The 23,361-nt window shown below is 42.5% G+C and overlaps 1 protein-coding gene across 1 annotated transcript in view; it reads left to right on the top strand.

Annotated features, from left to right (window-relative positions):
- Positions 1-23,361, top strand: part of LOC105470901 (SH3 and cysteine rich domain) — a 175,296-nt gene that overhangs the window by 49,970 nt on the left and 101,965 nt on the right. The window contains exon 2 of the mRNA XM_011723198.2: positions 15,014-15,290. Within this exon, the coding sequence (XP_011721500.2) occupies positions 15,014-15,290 (277 nt within the window). The remainder of the gene's footprint in view (positions 1-15,013; positions 15,291-23,361) is intronic.

Raw genomic sequence — 23,361 nt, 5'->3', positions numbered from 1 at the left:
CTGAAACACCTCGACCTTCGTTCGCACCCCAATATGCATCATATATGAATTCTTGTATGTGAAATCTTTGCAAGTTCTCCTTCAACCAGGATGGCCACAGGCCCCTAATGCAGTGTCCCTTCTGGGCCAGCCTCAGAAGTAAGTGCCAAAGAGCTCTGAGCCATTTATGTGCTTTGTTCTGTCTCCCCAAGGTGTCTACAGGCTGCCTGGCATGCTATTACTGCTCAACAATATGTAGGATAGGGACATTTTTCTGGAATTCTCTGGGAGATGCTGTGGTAAGCAGTTCATCTAGTAGTTAAGGATACCTGGGCTTTAGAGTCAATCACTTCTAGATTCACCTGATTCACTTCTAGATTCACTAGATTCTAGATTCAGTCTTTCAGCTAATATTTATTGAGCATCTAACATGTGCCAGGCTCAGTTGGAGATTCTGAGAGACAGGGGTTAGTAGAGCAGTGAAAATTCTCTACCTTTGTGGAAACTACTTTCTAGCTTGTGAAGCAGATATTCAACAAAGAAACAAAAAAATGAACATACCAAGAAATCATATACCTCCTGATAATGATGTACCCGGAGGGACACAGCATCACTTCTGTGATATTTCTACCAAAAATATGTGTAACCTGACAGAATTGTGAAGAAACATCAGCAAGCCCACACTGGGGAACATTCTACAAGACAATTGTTCTGTACTCTTTAAAAATGTCACAAAAAACAACGAAAAGCTGACACTATTTCAAAACAAAAGAGAATAAAAATACCTGAAAACTAAAAGAATGCATAATCCTAGATTAGATGCTGAAGCAGAGTTTTTAATGCTATGAAAGGTGTTATTAGTTCTGCTCAAGTTCTGCTCTGCTCATCGCTTGTCCAGAGTGGGCTGGGATTGAGGCCCCTTAGAGCTCTTCTTTGTAAAATTTGGGTATGAGTTGCATTCATGTATTACATTAATGTTAATTTACTATGTTGTATTTACATTAAAATGTGGTTATTCTTGAGAGAGATAGAATGAATGAAGTTTTTGGGAATAAAAGATCCTGATGCTTGCAGTTTATTCCCAAACAGATCAGTGATGATAACAATAGCAATGACAACAACAAATCACGGTAATATCTGGATGTCAGAAAGAACAATAAAAATCAAATAGTCCAAAATGTTGATAGTTGTTGAATCTGGGTGAAGGGTATACCAGCATTCATGGAACTATGATTGCAGATTTTCTATAAGCTTACAAGTCTTCAAAATAAAAAGTTAAGAAACAAAATCAAATAGTAATAAGTGCTCTGAAGAGGAAATGGGGATAGAGCACAGGCATCAGGGGTAGTCTCTTGTGAATGACCTTCAAGTAGAGACCTGAAGGAAATGAGAAGTAAGAAGACCCTGGGAAGGGAAGAGGATTACAGGAAGACAGAACGACAGGGGTGAAGGCCCTGACATAGCAGTTTTTCTGGTGTGTCTGTGATCAGCAAGGAGGCCAGAGGGACTGGTGCAGAGTGAGTGATGAAGGAGAATGGTAAGAATGATCAGAGGTCAGATCACGGAAAGGACGTTAGATTTTATTGTAACTACAGAGAAACTATGCTAAGGTTTTGAGCAGAGTAGTAAAATGGTCTGACTTCCATCTTAAGTAATCACTCTTGGCCACTTTGAAGGAAGTATGGAGCATGGAGCCAGAAATAGAATATAGTTAATATATTCAGTCAGGGAGACCTTGAGGATGGCGTTGTACAGGTGAGACCAGTTGTCAGATTGGGATGATGATAGTAGAGGTAGTGTGAAGTGGGTGGATTCTGCATATATTTTGAAAGTCCCATTGACTAATGTATTGGCCAATCGACTGAATATGAAGAGGAAGGGAGAAATTGGAGTCAAGGATGATTCCAAGGTTTGAGGTCTATTAACTAGATAAAATGCTATGCCCTTTACTAACTTAGAGTCTGTGAAATGAGAAAGTAAGCTGGAGGACTGCTTCCTAGAGGTCTTCAAGGACACACCAGTCAGGAATTCAGGAGCCTTTCTCTAGAATAATCCAACTGTTTCATTTGACCTTCCCAGGTCCCACTATGAACCTCTGGTCCTTGTGCTGCCCCAGAGAACACATGAGCGGTGCGAGACCACAGGGAGATATTCCTTATGACTGCCAAGATTCCTGCACCCATCTAGGCCTTGTCCATTGCAGGAGGAGGCCTGGGAGTGGTGGAGAACTGGTTGGAACCTGCTCAGAGCCTTCACAGTCTCTCTCTCTCTGTCCATAAGAGGTAACATATGTAACGTGGAAGATACTTCCTCCCCTTGCATGTCCTTGGGCCATCTCAAGGCTATACACTTGTTTTCTGGGTTGAACACACTCTTCGATATTGCCTGGCCACCATGGTAGCTCTTCAATCTTGAGTATGTGCCCCCACTTCTCCTTGCCTCCTTGGAATTGAGTTGTATAACTCTGCCTTTGGTTTCAGGCCACAGGGTCCATAGGAACATTGTTATCTGTTTCACTCTGCTCCAACTCCTTACACTATACTGGCTTGATACCCTCATGTACTCACCTGGTTTCTTGAATCTGGCCCCTGCCTGACCCAGGCTGCTGGAAGATAAGACTGCAAGAATATATTATAAAGGGAAACTGGAAGTCATAATACAGGTGAAAAGGGTTGGAGTTGGTATGTCTTGGAGAGGAGAGATGAATACAGGAGATATTTTTAAGGAAAGGGAGATTAGCCTTGGTTACTGGTAGAAAATGGGGTTCAAGATGAGATAAAGGAGGACTCAAGGAGTCTTCTAGGCCAGAGCATTGTTCTAGGCCAGAAGATTGAAGAGATGCTTCATCTGTCATTTTCTTCCCACTAAATGTGGGAAATTCAAACATGTAAGGCAGGCAATCCATTCATTCAATTACTCACTAAACATAGAATGCCTATCCTATGCCAAAACCTGTACCTGCATGTTGGAGATCCAAAGATGAAAAGAATAGTCCTTGACCTCAGTGTATAGAGTAAGACTATGCAGAATGTCAGTTGTGGTGACGTACTGCTGCAGGTTATGGTAGAATGATAGGGCACCTGCATGCATAGAATATTGAGCTCTATGTGGAGGAGTCGGGGAGGGCCTGAAGCAGAGCATTAGAAGCAATATTGGAGCTGAGACTTAGATAATGAGCAGCAGGTCTCCAGGAACATATGTGAGAGAAGATGTCCCAGACAATACAGCATGGACAAGATAATCTACCCAGGTTTCCATCTTTATTAACCAGTGGAGCACATGCTAGATATATTTGCCTGTGCAACAGTAGAAATACTAGAAATATCCTCAGTGCAGCTCTTTCTTATTGCAATTGATGTTTTAGGAGCACAGTATTTGCCTCAGCGAGATTTTATGGAGTACTATATTAATTTGCTAGACCTGCCATAACAGAGTACAACAGACTGGGTGGCATAAATAACAGAAATTTATTTTCTCACAGCTCTGGAGGCTAGAAGTCCAAGATCAAGGTATTGGTTTCTTTTGGGGCCTTTCTCCTTGCTTTGCAGATGGTCACCTTCTCACTGTGTCCTCACATGATTTTTCCTCTGTGTGTCTAAATTTCCTCTTCTTACAAGGACACCAATCAGATCGGACCAGGGCACACCCTAATGACCTCATTTTAAACTACCTCTGCAAAAGCCCTATCTCCAAATAAAGTCATATTCTGAGGTACTGGGGATTAAGGCATCAACATAAGAATTTGAGGAGGGATACAATTCAGCCGGTAGCAAATACCCACTATTTGCAAGGCATTATGAGAAGCAGTACTTGATAAATGAAACCTAGCATAGTACTGAATGTAAATCCTTTTGTTCTGCTGTCCATCACTTAATCTCTAGAACTACTTGATGTATAAATTGGAATCTAGAAAGGTCCATACTGTAAAATCCTCACAGCTCTCAACACAGTTTTTCTACCTTTTAGACAGCCAACCAGCCATCGTATTTCCATCTTCTCTGTCTTTCATTGACCTTCCTAGGGCTCAGCACTCTCTTTTTCTTGGGGGGAAACACCAGTATGGTCCCTGGGGTTGTACACTTTCTCCCCACTGTCACATCACAACAGGAGCAGCAACTCGGAATGCAGAGTGGGGAGTGGCCACTGCCACCCGTGTTGGGTTTGATGGCCATGGCATCAGACAGCTTGGCGTGACTCCTGCCTGAGGAGCTGGATGGCTCAGAACCCATACTCTCAGTTGCAACCTCAATGCCACTGGGCAGGCAGGGGCTCTCTCTGACAGGATTCCAGGTCTGAGGAGCGTGCTCTGAAACTTGCCATACAATCCATTATAACGCAGGTCCTATCTCTCTGAACTCACCTCTTCATTTTCCCTGAAAAGGAAGCCTCTTGCCCAAAATATCAATGAGCAATGTACTGAATTTACTGAAGAATTTGAGGAGAAAAAGGGAGAGAGGTTTATAAAGTACACTTCCATCAGTAGTTCTCTTACTCAAAAATCTCTGCCTCCATACCAACCCAGAATTTGTTTTCTCCCTGCTCTTTCTGGCACAACTCCCTCATGGCAGCCTCCCTTCACCCCCAACTCCTTTTCTATTACTGCTTGTCATCTCATAACTCACACCTTAAATCTGCAAACTTCACTTCTTCTCAGTATTCAGTAGAACAAAGGGCTATTGTTTTTAAATTGAGATTGGTCCTTGGAACCGTCTTCCCCAGCTAGGTAGCTTCTCAAAGTATTTCTTCTGAATATATACAGTTCTGTTTCCTAAGAGGAATCTCTGAATCAGCTCTGAAGGTGATACAATCGCCCTGTATTTTTACACTGGCATCCACATGCCTTACCAGATATGGCAGAGGTGCGGTGGGGATTTTGAGAAGTCAGAGTTATGAAGTAGCCCTCAAGTGCCAGACACCTTGCCAGATACTTTAGATGCTTCATTTTATTTAATCCTCACAACAAATCTGCAGAGAACCTATTATTACTCTTATTTTATGGATGGGGAATTTGGGACTCAGAGAAGTTAAATAACTTTCTACACTCACACTGCTGGAGACCAGCAAAGCTGGAAGGGCAACAAAGCCATTCTGACCGCCAAACCTTCACTGTGTCTCTTCCTCAGGTATGAAAGGCTCCTCTATCTCTGCACACAAGGGGAGCCTTAAAACTTTTGCTTTAGGTCCGGCGTGATGGCTCACATCTGTAACCTCAGCACTTCGGGAGGCCGAGGCAGGTGGATCTCCTGAGGTCAGGAGTTCAAGACCAGCCTGGCCAACATGGTGAAACCACACCTCTACTAAAACTACAAAAATTAGCTGGGTGTGATAGTGGGTGCCTGTAATCTCAGCTACTCAGGAGGCTGAGGCAGGGAGAATTGCTTGAACCCAGGAGGCAGAGGTTGCAGTGAGCCAAGATTGTGTCACTGCACTCCAGCCTGGGTGACAGAGTGAGACTCCATCTCAAAACAAACAAACAAACAAACAAAGAAAAAAAACTGTCGCTTATTAAGCATCTCAAAGCATCTCATCTTCTATGGACCTCAGGCGTGCCACTTAACATCTTTCGGTCCCATTTTCTCAATCTATAAGATTTGGGCACATTATTTAACTTCTTTCTACCACCCTCCCCTTATCCATAAAATAGGGACAGTAATAGTACCTGCCTCATAGGGTTAGCTTGACAATCCAAAGGCAACCCATGTAAAGTCCTTAGGCTAGAGCCTGGTGTGTAATAAGAGTACAATAACTACTTGGTAGTAAATGTATATCATTACTATGTACCAGTCACTGTGCTTCCTGTTGGAAGTGGCTTCATGGTCTGCAGGAGAGCCCCAGAGCAGGAGGTAGGAAGGGTGGTAACACATCGCACATGCGGCGCACTGGGGTCATGTAGGAGGGAGCGTCCAGAACCACCTGCAAGGAGGGCCAGGCTAGACTCCACAGAGAAGTGAAAGTTAGGTGAACCAGGCATGCTTCAGATACACTGAATGAGACACAGACCTCCTAGGAAGAACAAACCAAAGCACTTAAGGTTTATGTATCACTGGAAAACTGGGGCATGCTCTTAGTGTATCTAGGTGCATGGGGTGCAGGAGGGGATGCCTGGAAATAATACTGGACAGGTGATGGCTGCAATCCAGCAGGAAGGGTCCCATATCCCACAGTAAGGAACCTGGTATAACCTAGAACTGAGGGAGGCCTTCAGAACACTTAAACAGTTGAATTACATGTTCTAACGTTGATTCATACTTCAGGGTTTGAAAGAATGCCTCTGACTATTTCAGCCTCCATTGATAGCTCCTGTTTCTGACATATTAGAGTAGGCAGTGATCAAAACACTCAGCTTCACTTATTAATGTAAATATAGGGCTGTGTCACCCTCAGAAAGTTTTATGCGTTGCTATTTTTCTCCAGAATTAGATCTTAGACTTCCTAAAACTGGAGACCATTTAAAGTCTTTTGTATTTTCTCACCATGCTGAATTCTCAGAGCTGGAAGGGAACTTTGCAGCCACTGAGCACATCCTCTATATTTACTGTTAGAACCTAAGACAAGGAGCTTGAGAGACTTGCCCACGACCACACATTTCATCAGCGGCAGAGCATGCAGTCAATCATATCTAATAACTGTTGCTTTACCAATACAGTCACTAATAACTGGTTTTTGGAGCTGGCTATGACAGAGCCAGGTAGATGTAAGAAGAATATTTCAACTTTGAAGTCACCATCCAAACTAAAGCAAATCAGTACCTGGAATGTATTGTACTTGCTGTAAAAGAAACCAAGCTGTGAGTGGGGAAAAACTGTTGGTGAGAAATTTAATCCTCATACTAAACACTACATGTCTAAAGACCCCCAGTGCTCACTGTCTGTCCATTGAGTTCACATGTAAAATGCTCGCGGTGAATGTGGAAAGTGCTTTGACAAACTACACCATTAGCCAAACTTGGGATAGATGAGGTGAATCTGCATGGCGGCTGGAGTGTGAAGGGAGCTGGCTTCGCGAGTCAATGCGCGAGGGCTATTGGGTCACAATATGACAGTTATGTGCTCAATTCTTAGATGTCATCATTTAATGGTTTAATATTTTCTCAGAAAAATGGAAATAATGAGCATTTCAATGCTCTTTATTCATTGAACAAGACACAACTATTTTAGAAAAGTTAACAGGTTAAAAAAAAATGCCCATTTAAAAATCAAAGATATAGACCACATGTGAGCATTAAGGAGGAAGCATTTGCTTGTCAAAGGTTCCCTGATGACTTCATTTCAATCCAGAAGTAAAAGTCAGTGCATTAATGGTACAGTGTTAAATAGCCAAGGAAATGACTGTGTAGTGGCAACCGACTTTATGGTTAAATGTCAGTGGGCAGGAAACAGTTGATATGGTGACTGTGCCTCCTAATTTACTGCCTGTGTGGGCAGACTCTTTGCATCAGAACCACCCCTTTCCCATATAGCGTGGACTTTAGATCCTGGCAGAAACAATCAAGTGCACACTGGTTAATTAACTTGATGTGCCACTGCAGAACAGGCTGGTAAATCAATACACCTGCTATTGCATTCACCTTCAGGCTGCAATTCTCTGTGTTCCCAGTGCTCTCATGACTCCCAATTTTTGCATTCCCTGACTAATTGCCATAGAAGTAGTGTTGCTCAACCTGGCAACCACATGGATTATTGCTGAAATTCCGGCAGGCACCAGAAAATAAAACACACGAAGCAGAGAAATTTTGCTAAGAGCACATCAAGGGTGGGATACCTTATGAAAGTCCATTTGGCTTTAGAAGCTTTGTAGACAGACGGGTCTGTATGAGGGTCTTCATTCTGCAACTTCCTAGCCATTTCACTTTGGGCAAGTTGCCATTTTTCTGTTTTGTCATCTGTAAAATGAGGAAATAACCTAAAATGGACCCTCTGAGCTACCTTCCCATCCTACCACTGTGCATTGCTCTAGTCCATTCACCCTCCCCTGTCTCTGAAATGGTTATTCCACATCTCCCTCTTTCAGCTTCTGACATCTCCTCCCTCCATCTCCCATTGTCTCTGACTCAGGAGACAGACACTTTTTTTTCTTTATTCACTGAGAATATAGAAGCAATCAAAAGAGAAAAAGCCACATCCAGCCAATACCAATTCCACCAACTCTTCTCCATCTTTCTCCTTACAGCAGCCTGCCTCACTCCAATCTAAAGGCAATCCTTCTTCTCAACTACCCAGGGACATGGCTCCAGCATGCTGCTTTCTCTCTTATGCATCATCAGATTTAACACATGCTGGAGTAAGCTCCTGTATTTAAACAAACTATGACAGAAAAACTCCCTGGACGCTACATTTCCCTTCAGATATTGCCCCTTTTCACTAATCTTCTTTATAGCAAAGCTTCTCAAACCAACTGTCCATGTTCACTACCTCTGCTCACTTTTCCCTCTGCTCACTTTTCTTCCAGCCATCCTCTCCTGAAACCTCCTCAGTTAGGTTTTCACACTCACCACTTCACTGAATCTGCTACTATTAAGGTCTTCCAAAGACATTCCCTTTACCAAATACAATAACCAATTCCTAAACCTCTCCTTACTTGACATTATTATTTAAGATTCATTTCATGCTTTTGGCTATTCTCTCTTCTTTGAATCATTTTCCTCCCTCAGCTTCTAACACACTCCTCTCTTTGGGTCTTCTCCTTCCCTACCAGCCTCTCCTTCTCAAGTTCCTTTGCTTGTCCTTACCAGTCTTCTTGTCCTCTAAATACTGGAATGTCCCAGACCTCTGTCCTCAGATCACTTCTCCTCCGTGTCTGCACTCACTGCCTATGTAGTGATCTCATCTAGTCTCATGGTTTTAAATACCGTCAATATGCTAATTACTCCCAAGGTATTACTCCAGCTTGGACCTTTCCCTGGAATCCCAGAATCATATATCCAGCTGCCTAACTGGCAGCCCCACTTGAATTCCAAATAAGCATTTCAAACTTATTCAAAACTCAACTCCAAATTCAGCCATATCGTACCATAACTATGCAAGGCCAAGCTAAAATTACTTCTCATCAGGATTATCGCAAGAGTCTCCTCTCCCAACTTGTCTCCCTGTTTCCATGTTGCCCTCCTACAGCCGGTATTCCACACAGCTGCTAGAGTGACCCTTTTAAATAAAAGTCAGAGCCTGTCACTCCCCTGTTCAAAACCATCACCCTTAGGATAAATTCCAAAGCCCTTGCCATGACCTACAAGGTCCAGCAAGAAACTAGCCTTGGCATCTGCTCTTTCTCTCCCCCATCGTTCTTATCCAGACGCACCGACCTCCCAGTGCTTTTCAAATACCATGCCCTTGCTCTCTTGTTGGGGCCTCAGCTCTAGGTTTTCCCACTGCCCACAATGCTCTTCTCCAGCATAGCTCAAACACTCACTTCATGTCTCTGTTCCACTGTCACCGGTCAGAGAAACCTTCCTTGTCACCTTCTAATGCCCAGCTCTGGCCTTATTTTCCTTCGTACCTCCTCTCCCTGTCCAAATTTATATTATTTACCACTTTGGTTATCTACTTATAGTCTATCTTCACCCACTAGATCTTAAAACCTTAAAATGAAGGTTTTCATCCTGTTTTTTACTGCCGTAGCCCCCAAATCAAGGTCTATGCCTAGCTCAGAGCAGTACCCATGGTAGACATTCATTGAATTGTTATTATTAATATTATTATTACTATTATATAGATGGAGTTTCACTCTTGTTGCCTAGGCTGGAGTGCAATGGCACGATCTTGGCTCACCACAACCTCCGCCTCCCGGGTTCAAGCAGTTCTCCTGCCTCGGCCTCCCGAATAGCTGGGATTACAGGCATGCACCACCACGCCTGGCTAATTTTGTATTTTTAGTAGAGACAGGGTTTCTCCATGTTAGTCAGACTGGTCTCGAACTCCTGACCTCAGGTGATGCGCCCGCTTCAGCCTCCCAAAGTGCTGGGATTGCAGGTGTGAACCACCACACCCGGCCTGAATGAATTATTGAATGAATGATTCCCTACCCATAAGGTTGCTAGAATGATTACATGAAGTAAATGATATAGAGTAGTTTCAAGCACATGGTAAGGTTCTGAAGAATATCTGTGTCTTTTATCATTATTATTATAAATAAAATGGAGCTGGGCCATGGCAGTGGTACATGGAAGCTGATCACTTTGTGACATCTGTGATGATCAGGGTTTGCTTCTATTTCTGCATTTCATATGTTCTCTTCCGGCCTCTGCTCTTTTGGGCTAATTAGAGAAAGCATGTTCCTTTAAGCTCATGTCTAGGGCTTAATTTAACTTGTAGGTTTTCTTTTGAGATTCCCACTTGAATAAGTCACATTGACTTCCAAAACAGATTCTCCAGCTCTAGAGGCAGGCAGGGTCCAATGGCTTGATACAATTTCCACGCCACATCCCCCAGAGCAAGAAAAAGGTGGCAGGTCTCCTGGCATCATACTTGAACATCATACATCAACTTCCAGGGGACACAGAACACCACACTGCATATGACAAAGGGTTTGAAAGGAGAAGTAAAGCACGTGAGCACAGGAGGGAGACAAGACTGGATATGTGTAAGCATCCTCCCTGTCACTTTCCCTGTCCTGCCAGCAGAGGCCATGCAGTGACATTTGATGCTTTCCTTTGATAAACAGGGCATGCTCTTTTATCATTTTTTTAGAAATTTGAAATATATAAAATGAAAGAAATAGTTCCCCAAAAAGCAGATTTGCTTTCCTGCTCCACATCCTCACTGATGGCCAGAAGTAGTATCATCTCCCTGGAGGTGGGGGGTGACTCTCCTCCACTGCTCCATCCCTCCTCTAAAGATTCAGCAGCAGTGGAAAGAGCATGGGGATGGGGACTGGAGGAAGGCAGATTCAATCTGAACCCTGGTCTTGATTCACAGAAGCTGTGTGACCTTAGGCAAGTTGCTTAACCACCCTCAGCTTCCATTTCTCCAGGGGTAAAATCGCATCATCACCAAATGGTTGGAAAGATTAAGATAGGTTGCCTGGCAAAGCACTTAGCTCAGCTCCATATTCCCAGCTCCTTGCTTCCCCCTTTTGCCCCCCATCATCCACCATCCACTTATATCCTGTGGAGTTCTCAGAGGGCTCTCCCACACATTATCCTCTGTGACTCTCACGTCAGGGTGGTTGTTATTCTGATTTTGAGACATGAGTAGTCAATTTATTGAATCATCTGAACTCAGTAGGGAGCAAAGAGAAAACGATTTTTATTTTTCTATGTGATGTTGTCTACTTTGATAAACCTCTCCCTGGGATGCAGATCCCACGACAAAACCTTGGCAGATTCCTTACCTTCCTGTTCAGTTTAATGTATTAAATGCGCTTCTAAAATAAAACTTCAGTCTTACCTCCTGTGTAAGCCTCCCTTCCTCCAGCATCAGTCCAGCATCAGCCTGAAGGACTTGAAGTGAAGAGGGTCTGCACTGCTCCTTTGCAGCATCCAGGTCCTCACCTCAATGTGGCTCAGTCTCAATGAATGATTCTCTCATAGGCCTCCTCACTTAGCTTTTTTCAGAGATGGAGTGTCCTCTTCAAAATCAATGCTATGCTTCCAAGGACTCAGGACTCACTGCCCTGTATCCATCAGGATACACTAGCTTATGCCTCAACAATAAGCAACTCCACAATAACTCAGGGACACCTCCCTCTTCCTCCTTCTTTGGCAGCTCTGACTCCTCTGTTAGTCTGAGCTGTAGGGCAGAGGGAAAGGGACAAAAGTCTTAGCTGGTCCAGTGTTTCTGACCTTTCTGCAGGTTGTTACAGCTTCTCTGGCTAGCCTTTTCTAGCTGATCATGCCCTATTAGCAGCCCTAGTGGGGCTTTTCAGAGGGCTTTGCAGGGCCTCTCTTTTGTATGGCTCCCTGAAGTGGAGAGCTGGCTTCACACAACCACACCTGACCTCAGGAGGGCAAAGAAATACAATCCCACTACATGCATGAGGGTGGAGAGAACAGCATTGTACCGGTTATCTATTGTTGTGTACACACTATAGATACCCAATTTAATGACTTAGAACACCAGTCATCTTTTTAGTTGAAGAGTGTGTGCGTTGACAATTTGACAAGGACTCAGCTGGATGGTGCTTCTGGTCTCATCTAGACTCCCTTATTCCTGCAGGACAGCAGGGTGGCTCTGCTTCTGGACTCTATCCTAAAGTGGCAGGGAATTGACTGGACCATGTGTCTCATAATCCTTCAGGCTTCATTGGGCAGTTTAGTAGGTATCTAGAGGGTGGACAGAAGTATGCAAGGCCTCTTAAGGCCTGGGCTTGGAACTGCCTTAAAATTGCTTCTGCTACCTTCTATTGGTCAAATTTCAGAAACCAACAAGATTCAAGGAGTGGGAAACTAGACTCCACTTTTGATAGATTGAGATGCAAATTCACATTGCAAAGTGCATGGATAAGGGAAAGGGGAGAGAACTGCAGGCTTTTTGTAGTCTACCCCAAACACTAATGACCACCATATCTTCCTGGACTTCTGAAGTGGAACTTAGGGGGTTAAGACAGAGGTGGTTGGGCTTGGCAAGGCCACGTAAACTTGTCTGATATATTGTGTCGGGGGAGTCTGACCAACTTATGGAGACCCTCATTAGACAAGAGTACTGAGCACCATTTGTTTTTCTCTTTTTAAATTACTTTTATGATTTTATTTTTAATGACATAAAATAATTGTACCTATTTATGGAGTACATAGTGATTTTACAATGCATATAAAGTATAGTGATCACATCAGGGTAATTAGCATATCCATAACATCAAATATTTATCATTTTTTTATGTTGGGAACATTCAGAAGTATCCTCCTTCTAACTATTTGAAACTATATAATATATTATTGTTAACTATAGTTATCCTACAGTGCTGTAGAGCACTAGAACTTATTCCTCCTATCTAGCTGTCATTTTTTTATATAAAAAATCTTTCCCTATCCTCCTTTCGCCCTGCCCTTCCCAGTCTCTAGTATCCTCTGTTCTACTTTTAACTTCTATGAGATCAACTTTTTTTAGCTTCCACATGTGAGTGAGAACAGGTAGCATTTAACTTTCTTTTCCTGGCTTATTTTATTTAACATAATGTCCTCCTGTTCCATCTTTGTCATCCACAAATGACAGAGTTTCATTCTTTTTTATGGCTGAATAGTATTTCATCATGTACATGTACCATATTTCCTTTATCCATTCATTGTGTTGTTGGACCAATAGATTGACTCCATATCTTGGCTATTGTGAATAGTGCTACAATTAACATGGGGGGGGCAGATGTCTCCTCAGTGTAATGATTCCCTTTCATTTAGACAAATTCCCAGCAGTGGGATTGCTGAATCACATGGTAGTTCCATTTGTAGCTTTTTGAGGAACCCCCATACTGTTCTTCATAGAGGTTGCACTAGTTTGCATTCCCACAAACAGTGTCTATGAGTTCCCTTTTCTCTGCATTTGTCATTTTTGTCTTTTTGATAATAGCCATTGTAACTGGGGTGAGATGATGCTTCACTGTGGTGTTGATTTGCATTTCCCTGATGATTAGTGATGTTGAACTTTTTAAATATATTTGTCAGCCATTTGTATGTCTTCTTTTGAGAAACGTCTGTTCAGATCATTTTCTCATTTTAAAATTGGATTGTTTGGAGGGTTGTTTTTTTTTTTGCCATTGAGAGGCTTAAGTTTCTTGTATATTCTAGATATTAATCTCCTGTCTGATGCATATTGTGCAAATGCTTTTTCCCATTCTATAGGTTGTCTCTTCACTCTGTGTCAGTGGGGATTGTGCCATGCACACAGCACATCTCACCCCCGCAGCCTGGGTCTGCATGATCCATTGATCGTAAGAGAGACTGGTCCATCATTGCACTGCAGCTCCAGAAACTAAAACAATCACTTTCTTTCAAGACCAAGAGTTTATGGAGCAAAAGTGCTGACAGCTTCTTCCAGTTTCCTTTGCTGTGTAGAAGCTTTTTAGTTTGATATCTGAGCATCTTTTTTCTGAAGCTTTGGGCCATACATGTTTATTCCAGGCAACAGAAAGAACTCCCATGGATATTCAATTACAAAAAGAAACCACCTTAAAGGTGAAGTGACCTGTTGCTGGGTGAAAAGAAAAACTATGTACTAAGGACTAGTGATGAGAAAGCACAGTAAACAGGAGAGACTTTTAGAAGGCCACTGTGGGGATGGACAGAGCAAGGTGCACCATGGTACAAGCTGTCATCAGGGTGCAGAATCCTCCAGTTCCTGGATCCAGAATAGAGGGGTAGATTAAACTCAAACCCAGAGCTGCCAGAATCTTGTGCTTTTCCAAACCTGTTTTGGTGCCTTTTCATAAGCCCCAGAGGCAAAGGAGAAATAGTCTAGTTTGTCATGGCCAAAGCAAGAGGGAGGGCAGCAGGAAGAGCAGAGAAAGTCAAAGGGATAATACAATATGTCCTATGTCCTACACACACACACAGGTTACTTATCCATATGCTTCAGAACCAAGCAGACTTGAGAGTTCCTGGTTTGTGCTCTGTGGATAGTTTAGCGAGATCGATTTTGAGTCAGACAATAGACTCTTCTGCTTTGCTGTGTGCAGACAGGTGGCTGCTAAGTGATCATAAGAGAGAAAGCCAGCTTTACACATGTAGCCTTTGAGTCCATGAGTATGTATACTTAATATTTCCAATGATTCAAATTCAAAAGGCAAATTATGTCAAAACTCAATGTGGTGGGACACTTTGACAGCACACTGGTAGGACTTTAAGGAGACAGGTGGGGAGGAGCAGGGGCAGAAGCAAGGGCAAAATGGGACCTCTTTCTGCTCATCTGGCTTAGTGGCAGGGGCAGGGGAAATTCCCTCTTTACTAGGCACTGCCATCACCCCACCCACACAGGGACATTTATGAGCCTTCTCAAGGCTGAGGGTGTCCGTGGGGACTGTGCAGCGCACACAGCAGATCTTACCCCCACAGCCTCAGTCTGCTTGATCCATTGGTCGTAAGAGAGACTGTTCTGTCATTGCATTGCAGCTCCAGAAACTAAAACGATCACTTTCTTTCAAGACCAAGAGTTTACGGAGCAAAAGTGCTGACAACTTCTTCCAGCGAACCAACAGTGAAGACACGAAACTGCAAGCACACATGGTGGCTGAGATCAGCCCCAGCTCCAGCCCACTCCCTGCTCCAGGAAGCCTGACGTCCACACCCGCCAGGGCTGGCCTGCATCCAGGCGGCAAGGCTCATGCCTTTCAGGATCACATCTTCAAGAAGCCCACTTTCTGTGATGTCTGCAACCACATGATAGTGGGTAAGGCCTTCTCCCACCCCTTTCTCCAGATCCCAGCACCCCGGAAAGCTGAGTGAGAGTGGTGTGCCATGGGGCCAGGTACCTGCAGACAGATGCTAGGCCTCAGAGATTTACACGCGGGAAGATCATTCAGGAGTGCTTTGGGGAACAGTGTTTGTGAGAAGGTAAGGGAAGCAGCACTGGGTAGTGGGAGAAGTTGGGTTATGATACAGTTGTAATCAGGACTTCAGCTGATCCCCTGGAGATCCCTAAAGCCCTTTAGCGTGTTCTTGCATTGAAGCCCGAGGTCTGGGTCTTTGAACACCTGCATCAGCCCGTCACTGCATATAGGCAACAAGTGAGACTTGGAATCCTTGTTGCTTCCCGAAAAAACGCCAATATCTGTCTTATGTGTATGGTCATATCAGTGACATCCAATATGGCCTGGAAGTCAGGGTTCTGCAGTTCTCCTCACCCTTTACCAAGGCTCAGTTAAGGGGTAGGATATTCAAAATGGTGGGTAATATTAACCCTTCTTACAATCACACACAAGGCTTGTTCTCATTTTCAGAAAACCTTTATGTACTCATGTTCTTATTTTCTAGTCACTCTGACTCATTTTCTCCTTTTAAGTGGCGACACTTAGGAACAGTGCTTGTATCAGTCAAAGATTTCCACCAGAAAGTTGCCTAAAAGCCACCCTAAAAAGTAGTTTTAAAGTGCTGAAAAGTTTAGAAGTTCTTTAAAAATGGCCATGTTTTACCCTCACTCAGGCATCTTCAAATCAGCTGAGGTTTGACTGATCCAGACTCAGCTTTGTTATTGCATTTTCTCTCTTCTCTTTATCTCCTGCCCTCTCCTTGAACTAGTGGGCTAGCCACATCATGCACTTCTCATGGCGAGGACAATTGGGAGCATGCAAAGCCTCTTAAGGCCGTGGGCCGGAGGTGGCACACTGACTTCTACTGGCATTTCATTAGCTGAATTAAGTTATGTGGCCAAACCCATAGTCAAGGCAGAGGCAACCCCCTAGCCCCCACCTGCTGTCTCTAGTAGCAAGTACTGCAAGCCACCTGGCAAAGGGCTTGGATACAGGGAGGGGTGGAGAATGGGCTCAGTATCTCATCTACCATTTAGGATGCTCTCTGGATTACTGATCTTGTTTTGTTTGGTAGAGTCTGCCAAGTCTTGGAGCTCCCACCCTTCCACTTCACATCTCCATATGGACTTCATGCCTAGCATCTGACTGTCAGCTTGGGGCTGCTGGGCCGGGGGTGGTGGGAGGGTCTCATCATGTCTCACACTTACAGTACTTAGACACTTCGGCCTCTAACTTAGTTTCTGTGCCTGCCTGGCTTCTGAATCTGTGTCACTTTCAATTTCCACACAAATTTCCAGTGGGCCTTTTCAAGGCAGTGTTATTCATAAATAACCCTTAAATAGGTGACGATGAGCCTCTATTTTAGATCTCATTGTGATGAGTGTGAAAAGACAGAGGATGTGTTTTTAAAAATGAGTAACAGAAATGAGTTCACCTCTGAGGAATGTCATAGTCGTTACCCTAAAGAGGATTCTAGGTACACCTCAAGTACAACAACAATTTTGAAAGCCCCTATTTTGAACATCACTAAAAAAAAGTCCTATGCTAAAGAGAATTGCACTGCACTTTTCTCTCGTCAGAAATAAATTTACATTGCAGCTGTCATTTTATCTTTATAAAGAAAGAAAAAAGAATCAACAAGTCTCACTGCTCTTTTCAAGGACAGAAACAAAATAAACCAATATTAGGCTCCCTTCAGGAAAGAACAAAGGGGCTTAGCAAGGGGATATGGAGCAGAAGGAAAAGGGGGAGAAGGAAAAGGCAGAAGGAAGGAGGTGAGAAGAGGAAGAGAAATGAAGATAAGTAGGGGCTGGTGTATGCTGTAACTTCCTAAAACAATACATAGAGTGTTTTAATTATCTGATAATGGAGCACAATTGATCTGCCTCTCTCTCTTTCTTGACCCTTCAGATATAGCTTTCTGTCTCCACATGGATTACCTAAAGATTTGTTTCCTTCAAGCCACAGGTTATCCTCATATTCTAGATTTTAGGGAAAGACCACCTGCTGTTATCACCTTAGAATGACATCTCAGAAAAGATATTAAAGTTGTTTGTTTTTTCCTTTCAACTGGGAACCAAAGGTTGTATAATGATAGCCAAGAAGAATCAAACCTCATCTGCACTTTTTCCAACTGACAGATACTTCTTTAAAAATAAAATGAACCTGACATCCTTCATGTACACTCACAGTTCAGTTTACAAGGACTCACATTTGTGCCTTCCTGACAGCTGTGCCTTGAAGATGGAAAGTCCTCACCTTTGCCATAAGATCCCTGATCAATAAAAGTAGACCAAGACCCCAGCCTCATTCACTGCCCATCCATTTCTAATTTCCTTAGCTTCTTATTGCCAGCTAGGCCTTTGCCCTTGAACTTGACACCTGAAATTGCTATTTACCAGGTTCTCAGACTTGTTGTGTTTAGCAGGCACCGTGGCATGCCCTCCAGCTAACCTAACCTTGCCTTCAACACATTGATACCCTTTATGATCACCTCTTTAGCTATCCTTTCCCTGAAACTTTGGTCACATAAGCAAGCCAAAGATGATCAACCCAGCTTTTCACGAAGACATGAAATAGGCAGTTAGGTGCGTCTGTCAGCCTCAACGCTGAATGCCCGTGCCTTTGAGTCACTGGGACTCAATACTGAGTCTTAGTCTAAGAGAATTCTGAGCTGTCTCTCGTACTTGGCTAGAGGAACACACTTCTTCCACCAAGCAGATCCACTCTTAGGCCTTGACAATGATGGTTAGGGGTGGGAGAACTCAGCTTCACTGTGTATCACCTAAATGTATTCCATTTATGGCATTCTATCTTACATTGAATTAACTGTCTACAATGACTCATTTCAGGAAAGCATTAAATCTGTGTGATAATCTGCATCTCATTGAAATTTCAAAGACTTCGACAAGTCAACATGTACTATTAATATAACGAACTCAATGCATGGGTCTACTTCATCAAATAAGGAGATGTTTCTGAGGGACTCCATTCTGTTTATTGCCAGATATCTTGTTTTGAAAACTATTTTTAAATTAACTAAATGTTTTTAATTCAAATTCACTTAGAAGACACAGCATATTAAACGGAGTCATATTTTCTAAACAGATATTTCGAAAAATGTATTTCATTGCCTAAAATTTCAAGTTTCTTTATACAGTTGCTGCACAAAGAATCATTCACTTTCGTAACTAGCATCCGTTGGGGGAAATAATAATGGCAATGGCTTAGGAAAGCATCCCTAGAAGCAGGGCCTGAGATGGGGCCTCTTACGAAAGAGATTTGTTGTGGGGAGTGCGCTCAGCAGAAGGAGAGTCAAAGAAGCAGGAGAGGCGGGGGGAGTAGCTAAGCAAGGGTGTGGTCTCACCTGGAATCTGCTTCAGACTAATTCCACTGAGTGGTCCCACCTTCAGACAAAGGACTAGGCTTTGTACATTTCTGTCCCTCAGTCACTAGCCATGCCTGCCCCCAGGAAGTAGTGAGAGTGCGGCATTCCAGGCAAGGAGCATCCCACTTGGCCAAGGACAGCCCCCTGGAAAGAAAAAGGGGGGCATCTGTGAGTCATTGGCTGCCAACACTCACAGCACTAGAATGGTAAATAAGATCAGGACAAGGCTCCACTATATCTGTAAACATACTTTGATGCTACAAGATGAAGCATAAAACACTCTCCACTAGGAACAAATTTTAAATGCAGATGAACCTTGCAATTGCTGTACCTAAAACATTATATTGCCATTATAATGAATAATATAACATGAGAAAATACTACATTACACTGAGTCCCAGGCCTTCCTGCTGTGCTGTTATTTGACAATTAAGTTGTTTTCTGACCTATTCTGACTTCATCCCATTGCTCGACAAAGCCACAAGCCATTAACCAAACCTTGAATGGAAAAAATATATATGTATACACACCACACACACACACACACATACACACACACATATACATAAAGACATTGAACTAAAAAGACAAATCAATGTTTGCTCATCAATGAAGTTGTCTTTTGGCAAGAAAGGCCAAACAAAGATCAAGGGGAATATTAAAAAATAAATGTCAACTCGGTGAATTCTTAGAACGGAATTGCATCTCTAAGGTTCTGTCCATCACTTAATTGAAGTTGTTTTAGGAGCTGTACAGTTTGCAAATAATAAAATACAAATTCTCTCTAAAGCTTTTATTTTTAATGTTTCACATAGATACTCTCCTTTGAGCCATAGTATGTTTCCATATTAAAATGCAGCACCCAGAACTCAGTGGTTTGTCCAATGCAATTATTAATCTCGGGTGTCCAGAACTTAGCTGCTTCTTTACTACTAGAGGACAAAAAATGTGGCGTAATGTCTGGTCCAACAGATGCAAATAGTTCATTTCTCTCTTTGCACGTTCGGCCCACTTGAGAGAATTCTACTGATTGTGGTCACAGATTTTTTTTTTTTTTTTTTTTTTTTTTTTTTTTGAGATGGAGTCTTGCTCTGTCACCCAGGCTAGAGTGCAATGGCACGATCTCAGCTCACCGCAACCTCCATCTCCTAGGTTCAAGCAATTCTCCTGCCTCAGCCTCCCAAGTAACTGGGATTACAGGCAAGTGCCACAGCCCCCAGCTAATTTTTGTATTTGTAGTAGAGATGGGGTTTCGCATGTTGGCCAGGCTGGTCTTGAACTCCTGACCTCAAGTGATCTGCCCACCTCGGCCTCCCAAAGTGCTTGAAATACAGGCATGAGCCACTGCACCCAGCCTGGTCATGGAATTTTAAGTGAAAATAAGTAAAGCTGGAACATAATCATGCTAAGGAGATGATGACCCAGCAGATAAGGAATGTTTGCAAGAGGTGGCAATGTTTGGCCTGGAAAAGACTTTGAAAACTATTATCTTAAAATAGTTGAAAAGATCTCATCTGGAAGAACGTTTAAACTCACTTGGAGCCTCACTTGCAAAATGACAGATGATACTGTGAGGCAGAGTTCAAGACACTAAAAAGAGCAGTTTCTTAAAGCAGTTTCAAAAGTAGCCTCCAATGGGCACAGTGGATTGCACCTGTAATCTCAGCTACTGGGAAAGGTAAGATAAGAGGATAGCTTGAGGCTAGGAGCTTAAGACTAGCCTGGGCAAAGCAGTGAACTCCCCCACTTCTGACCCAGTCTCTAAAAAAATAAAATAAAATGAATAAAATTAAATAGAATAAAGTTGGCCAGTCATAGTAGCACACACCTGTAGTCTCAGCTACTCAGGAGGCTAAGGAAGAAGGATCACTTGAGCCCAGGAGTTTGAGGCTACAATGAGCTATGATCACATCACTGTACTCCAGCCTGGGTAACAGAGTGAGACTTCATCTCTCAAAAAAAAGAAAAAGAAAGAAAGAAAGAATATTGATGTAGGCTCTGTGGATTTGAGGAGAGGATAAACCATGTGCTTGGCAAATGCTGTCTGGTGTACCCCCTTTGGATATTCACAGCACACATTAGCATTTTGAAATCCTGCCATCCTGAAAACAATCCAGGTGTTCTCAGTGGAGAACGGAGGCAGTGGGGCAAATGGATTGTAACTAAGGAGTTCTCTAGCAACAGCTACTTTTCTGTAATTCCATTTGGCTGCTATTGAACCCAGTTTGGCATGTATCTCTTTAATATACATAATTCAGAGAGAATTTCTAACTCTCGCAAGGGCAGATTCATTAAAGAGTTGTTAAGACTTCAATATAGGGTCCATCCAGTGTTCTCACAGAGATTATTAAGTATAAATGGCACACATGGATATACGGCTTGTACACAGCACCTTTCAGCTAAAAAAAGCACAACATACTTTTAAGTTAGCGTCTGCTATTATTTTTCTGAAATTTTATGCCTGCTGCCAAGTACTGTGTATTTTAAGAAATCGCTCATTGAAAATTACTTAAATGAAACACTAAACCACAATCCTTCCAGCAAAGATTGAGCAAAAATTGATGCTGGTAGACTTCAAGGAGGACATATCCTAGAGTCTTACACAGAAATGGAAGTGATACTCGTTAGGGGATACTGCTGTGCTCTGGAGCATTGCATGTCATCTTAAAAAATCCTTGAGCTGCCATCGAAAGAGAAGACAGGACAAGAGGAAGTGAGGAGGCCTGCTCTTGTGATCGTATTTCCCACTGCTCTCCCACAAATATTCACGTATCCATGGAAGGTCCTAATACTATGCTCTGGGCCCATTTTTAGTTCCCCAGCATTTGGCTCTTCCTACTGAAACACCTGAATGTCCTTCCTTCCTACTCTCTCCATCAATCCAGTCCTACATCTATCAAGACCCAATTAAAATGCTTTATCCAATTCCATGGTGATCACTTACTTTCTCTGAATTTCCATGTTATTGACAGTGTAGACTTTGGTAAGCGCCTCGAAGACACAGCCAGCTGTAATTTATGTGCCTATTCCCGTTGCAGCTATACAGCATACACCTGGCCCACAGTGAGTGCTTTTAAAACAGTTGTTAGTAAATGGGGAAAAAACAGTTTGCCTTCAAATAAAAACAACAGCAACGGAAGCAAATTTAAACAAAAATAGAACAACATGGAAAAAGTTTCTGATTTTTCTAAAAGTCACTCCCAAGTATATCAAGGCTCCAGCCCTGCCCAAAAGGCAGCCTGACACAGAGAGCCTCTTCCCTCATCTGTCATCTTCCTCTTCATTTCTCCTTTGTGTTGCATATTTTAATGCAAAGATACTTGGTGCATGAAGGTCATAACGGGGATATCTTCACTGTGAATTATATCCATACCCAAATAAAATGGCATCCTATCCAGAGTCTCGCTCTGTCGCTCAGGCTGGAGTGCCTCGGCGCAATCTTGGCTCACTGCAACCTCCACCTCCCAGGTTCAAGCGATTCTGGCTTGCGTTTCCTTCCTTCCTGCCTCAGCCTCCTGAGCAGCTGGGATTACAGGTGCCTGCACCATGGCTGGCTAACTTTTGTATTTTTAGTAGAGATGGGGTTTCACTGTGTTGACCAGGCTGGTTTTGAGCTCCTGAACTCAGGTGATCCACCTACCTTGGCCTCCCAAAGTTCTGGGATTACAGGTGTGAACCACTGCACCCGGTCAGTGGCATCCCATCCCATTTAAAGCTTCTGTCATTCATTCCACTTTAATAATAATATTTCCACCTTAGTTTTTTTTTATGTTTGCTTGATAGGCCTTTATCTACATTTACACTCAACCTTTTTTGTCGTGTTCTCTAAGTGCTTCTTTTGAAAATAAACGTAATTTGTTTTTAGATTTCTTTTTTGCCCAACCTGAATTTTTATTCACAAACAGAAGAAGATTTGCATTTCTCGTCATGAGTGAAATATTTGGCTTTCCCTCTGTCTTATGATTTACATGCTTTCTAGCTTGTGTTTCCTTCCATTTTGTGTATGTGTACAGTATTTCACATGTGGTTTCTATGTTCTTTCTTTTTAATAGCTACTCATCTGTTGGCAGATATATAATATGTTCTACAAATAATTACCTCTGGGATTTTCAAACACATTATTTATTCTACATTTCTCAAATTATTAAAAAGTAAAAATAAATATGGTATTTTGTTCCTCTGTGATTCCAGATAAATTTACCAAACTTTTCATCTCAACTCCCACCTCCCTAGCAACAGTATTTCTACTTCCTGTTTTTGCAAATTAATCCAGATTTTAAAAATCAATCCAGGTTTTTATTATTTCAGTGTTTTATAATTCATACTTTTGATTGAGAATAAATCTTAAGATATATACAAATTTTATAACAAGATTTATACATCTTGTTAGATATTTCTAGCTTTAACTGGTTTCAATACTCACCACCATTCTATTCTATTACTACATAACTTCCCAGTTCTTTTTCTTCTTTTCTTTCCTTTTCATTGGTACATAATAATTACACCTATTTAGGAGTTATGTGTGTTATTTTGATGCATGCATGCAGTGTTTAATGATCAAATCAGGGTATTTAAGTTATCCATCACTTCAAACACTCATCATT

The sequence above is a fragment of the Macaca nemestrina genome, chromosome 2 (assembly GCF_043159975.1).
Source record: "Macaca nemestrina isolate mMacNem1 chromosome 2, mMacNem.hap1, whole genome shotgun sequence".
Classification (NCBI taxonomy): domain Eukaryota; kingdom Metazoa; phylum Chordata; class Mammalia; order Primates; family Cercopithecidae; genus Macaca; species Macaca nemestrina.
Note: the sequence above shows the minus strand (reverse complement) of the source record. Positions and strands in the feature narration are given on the sequence as shown.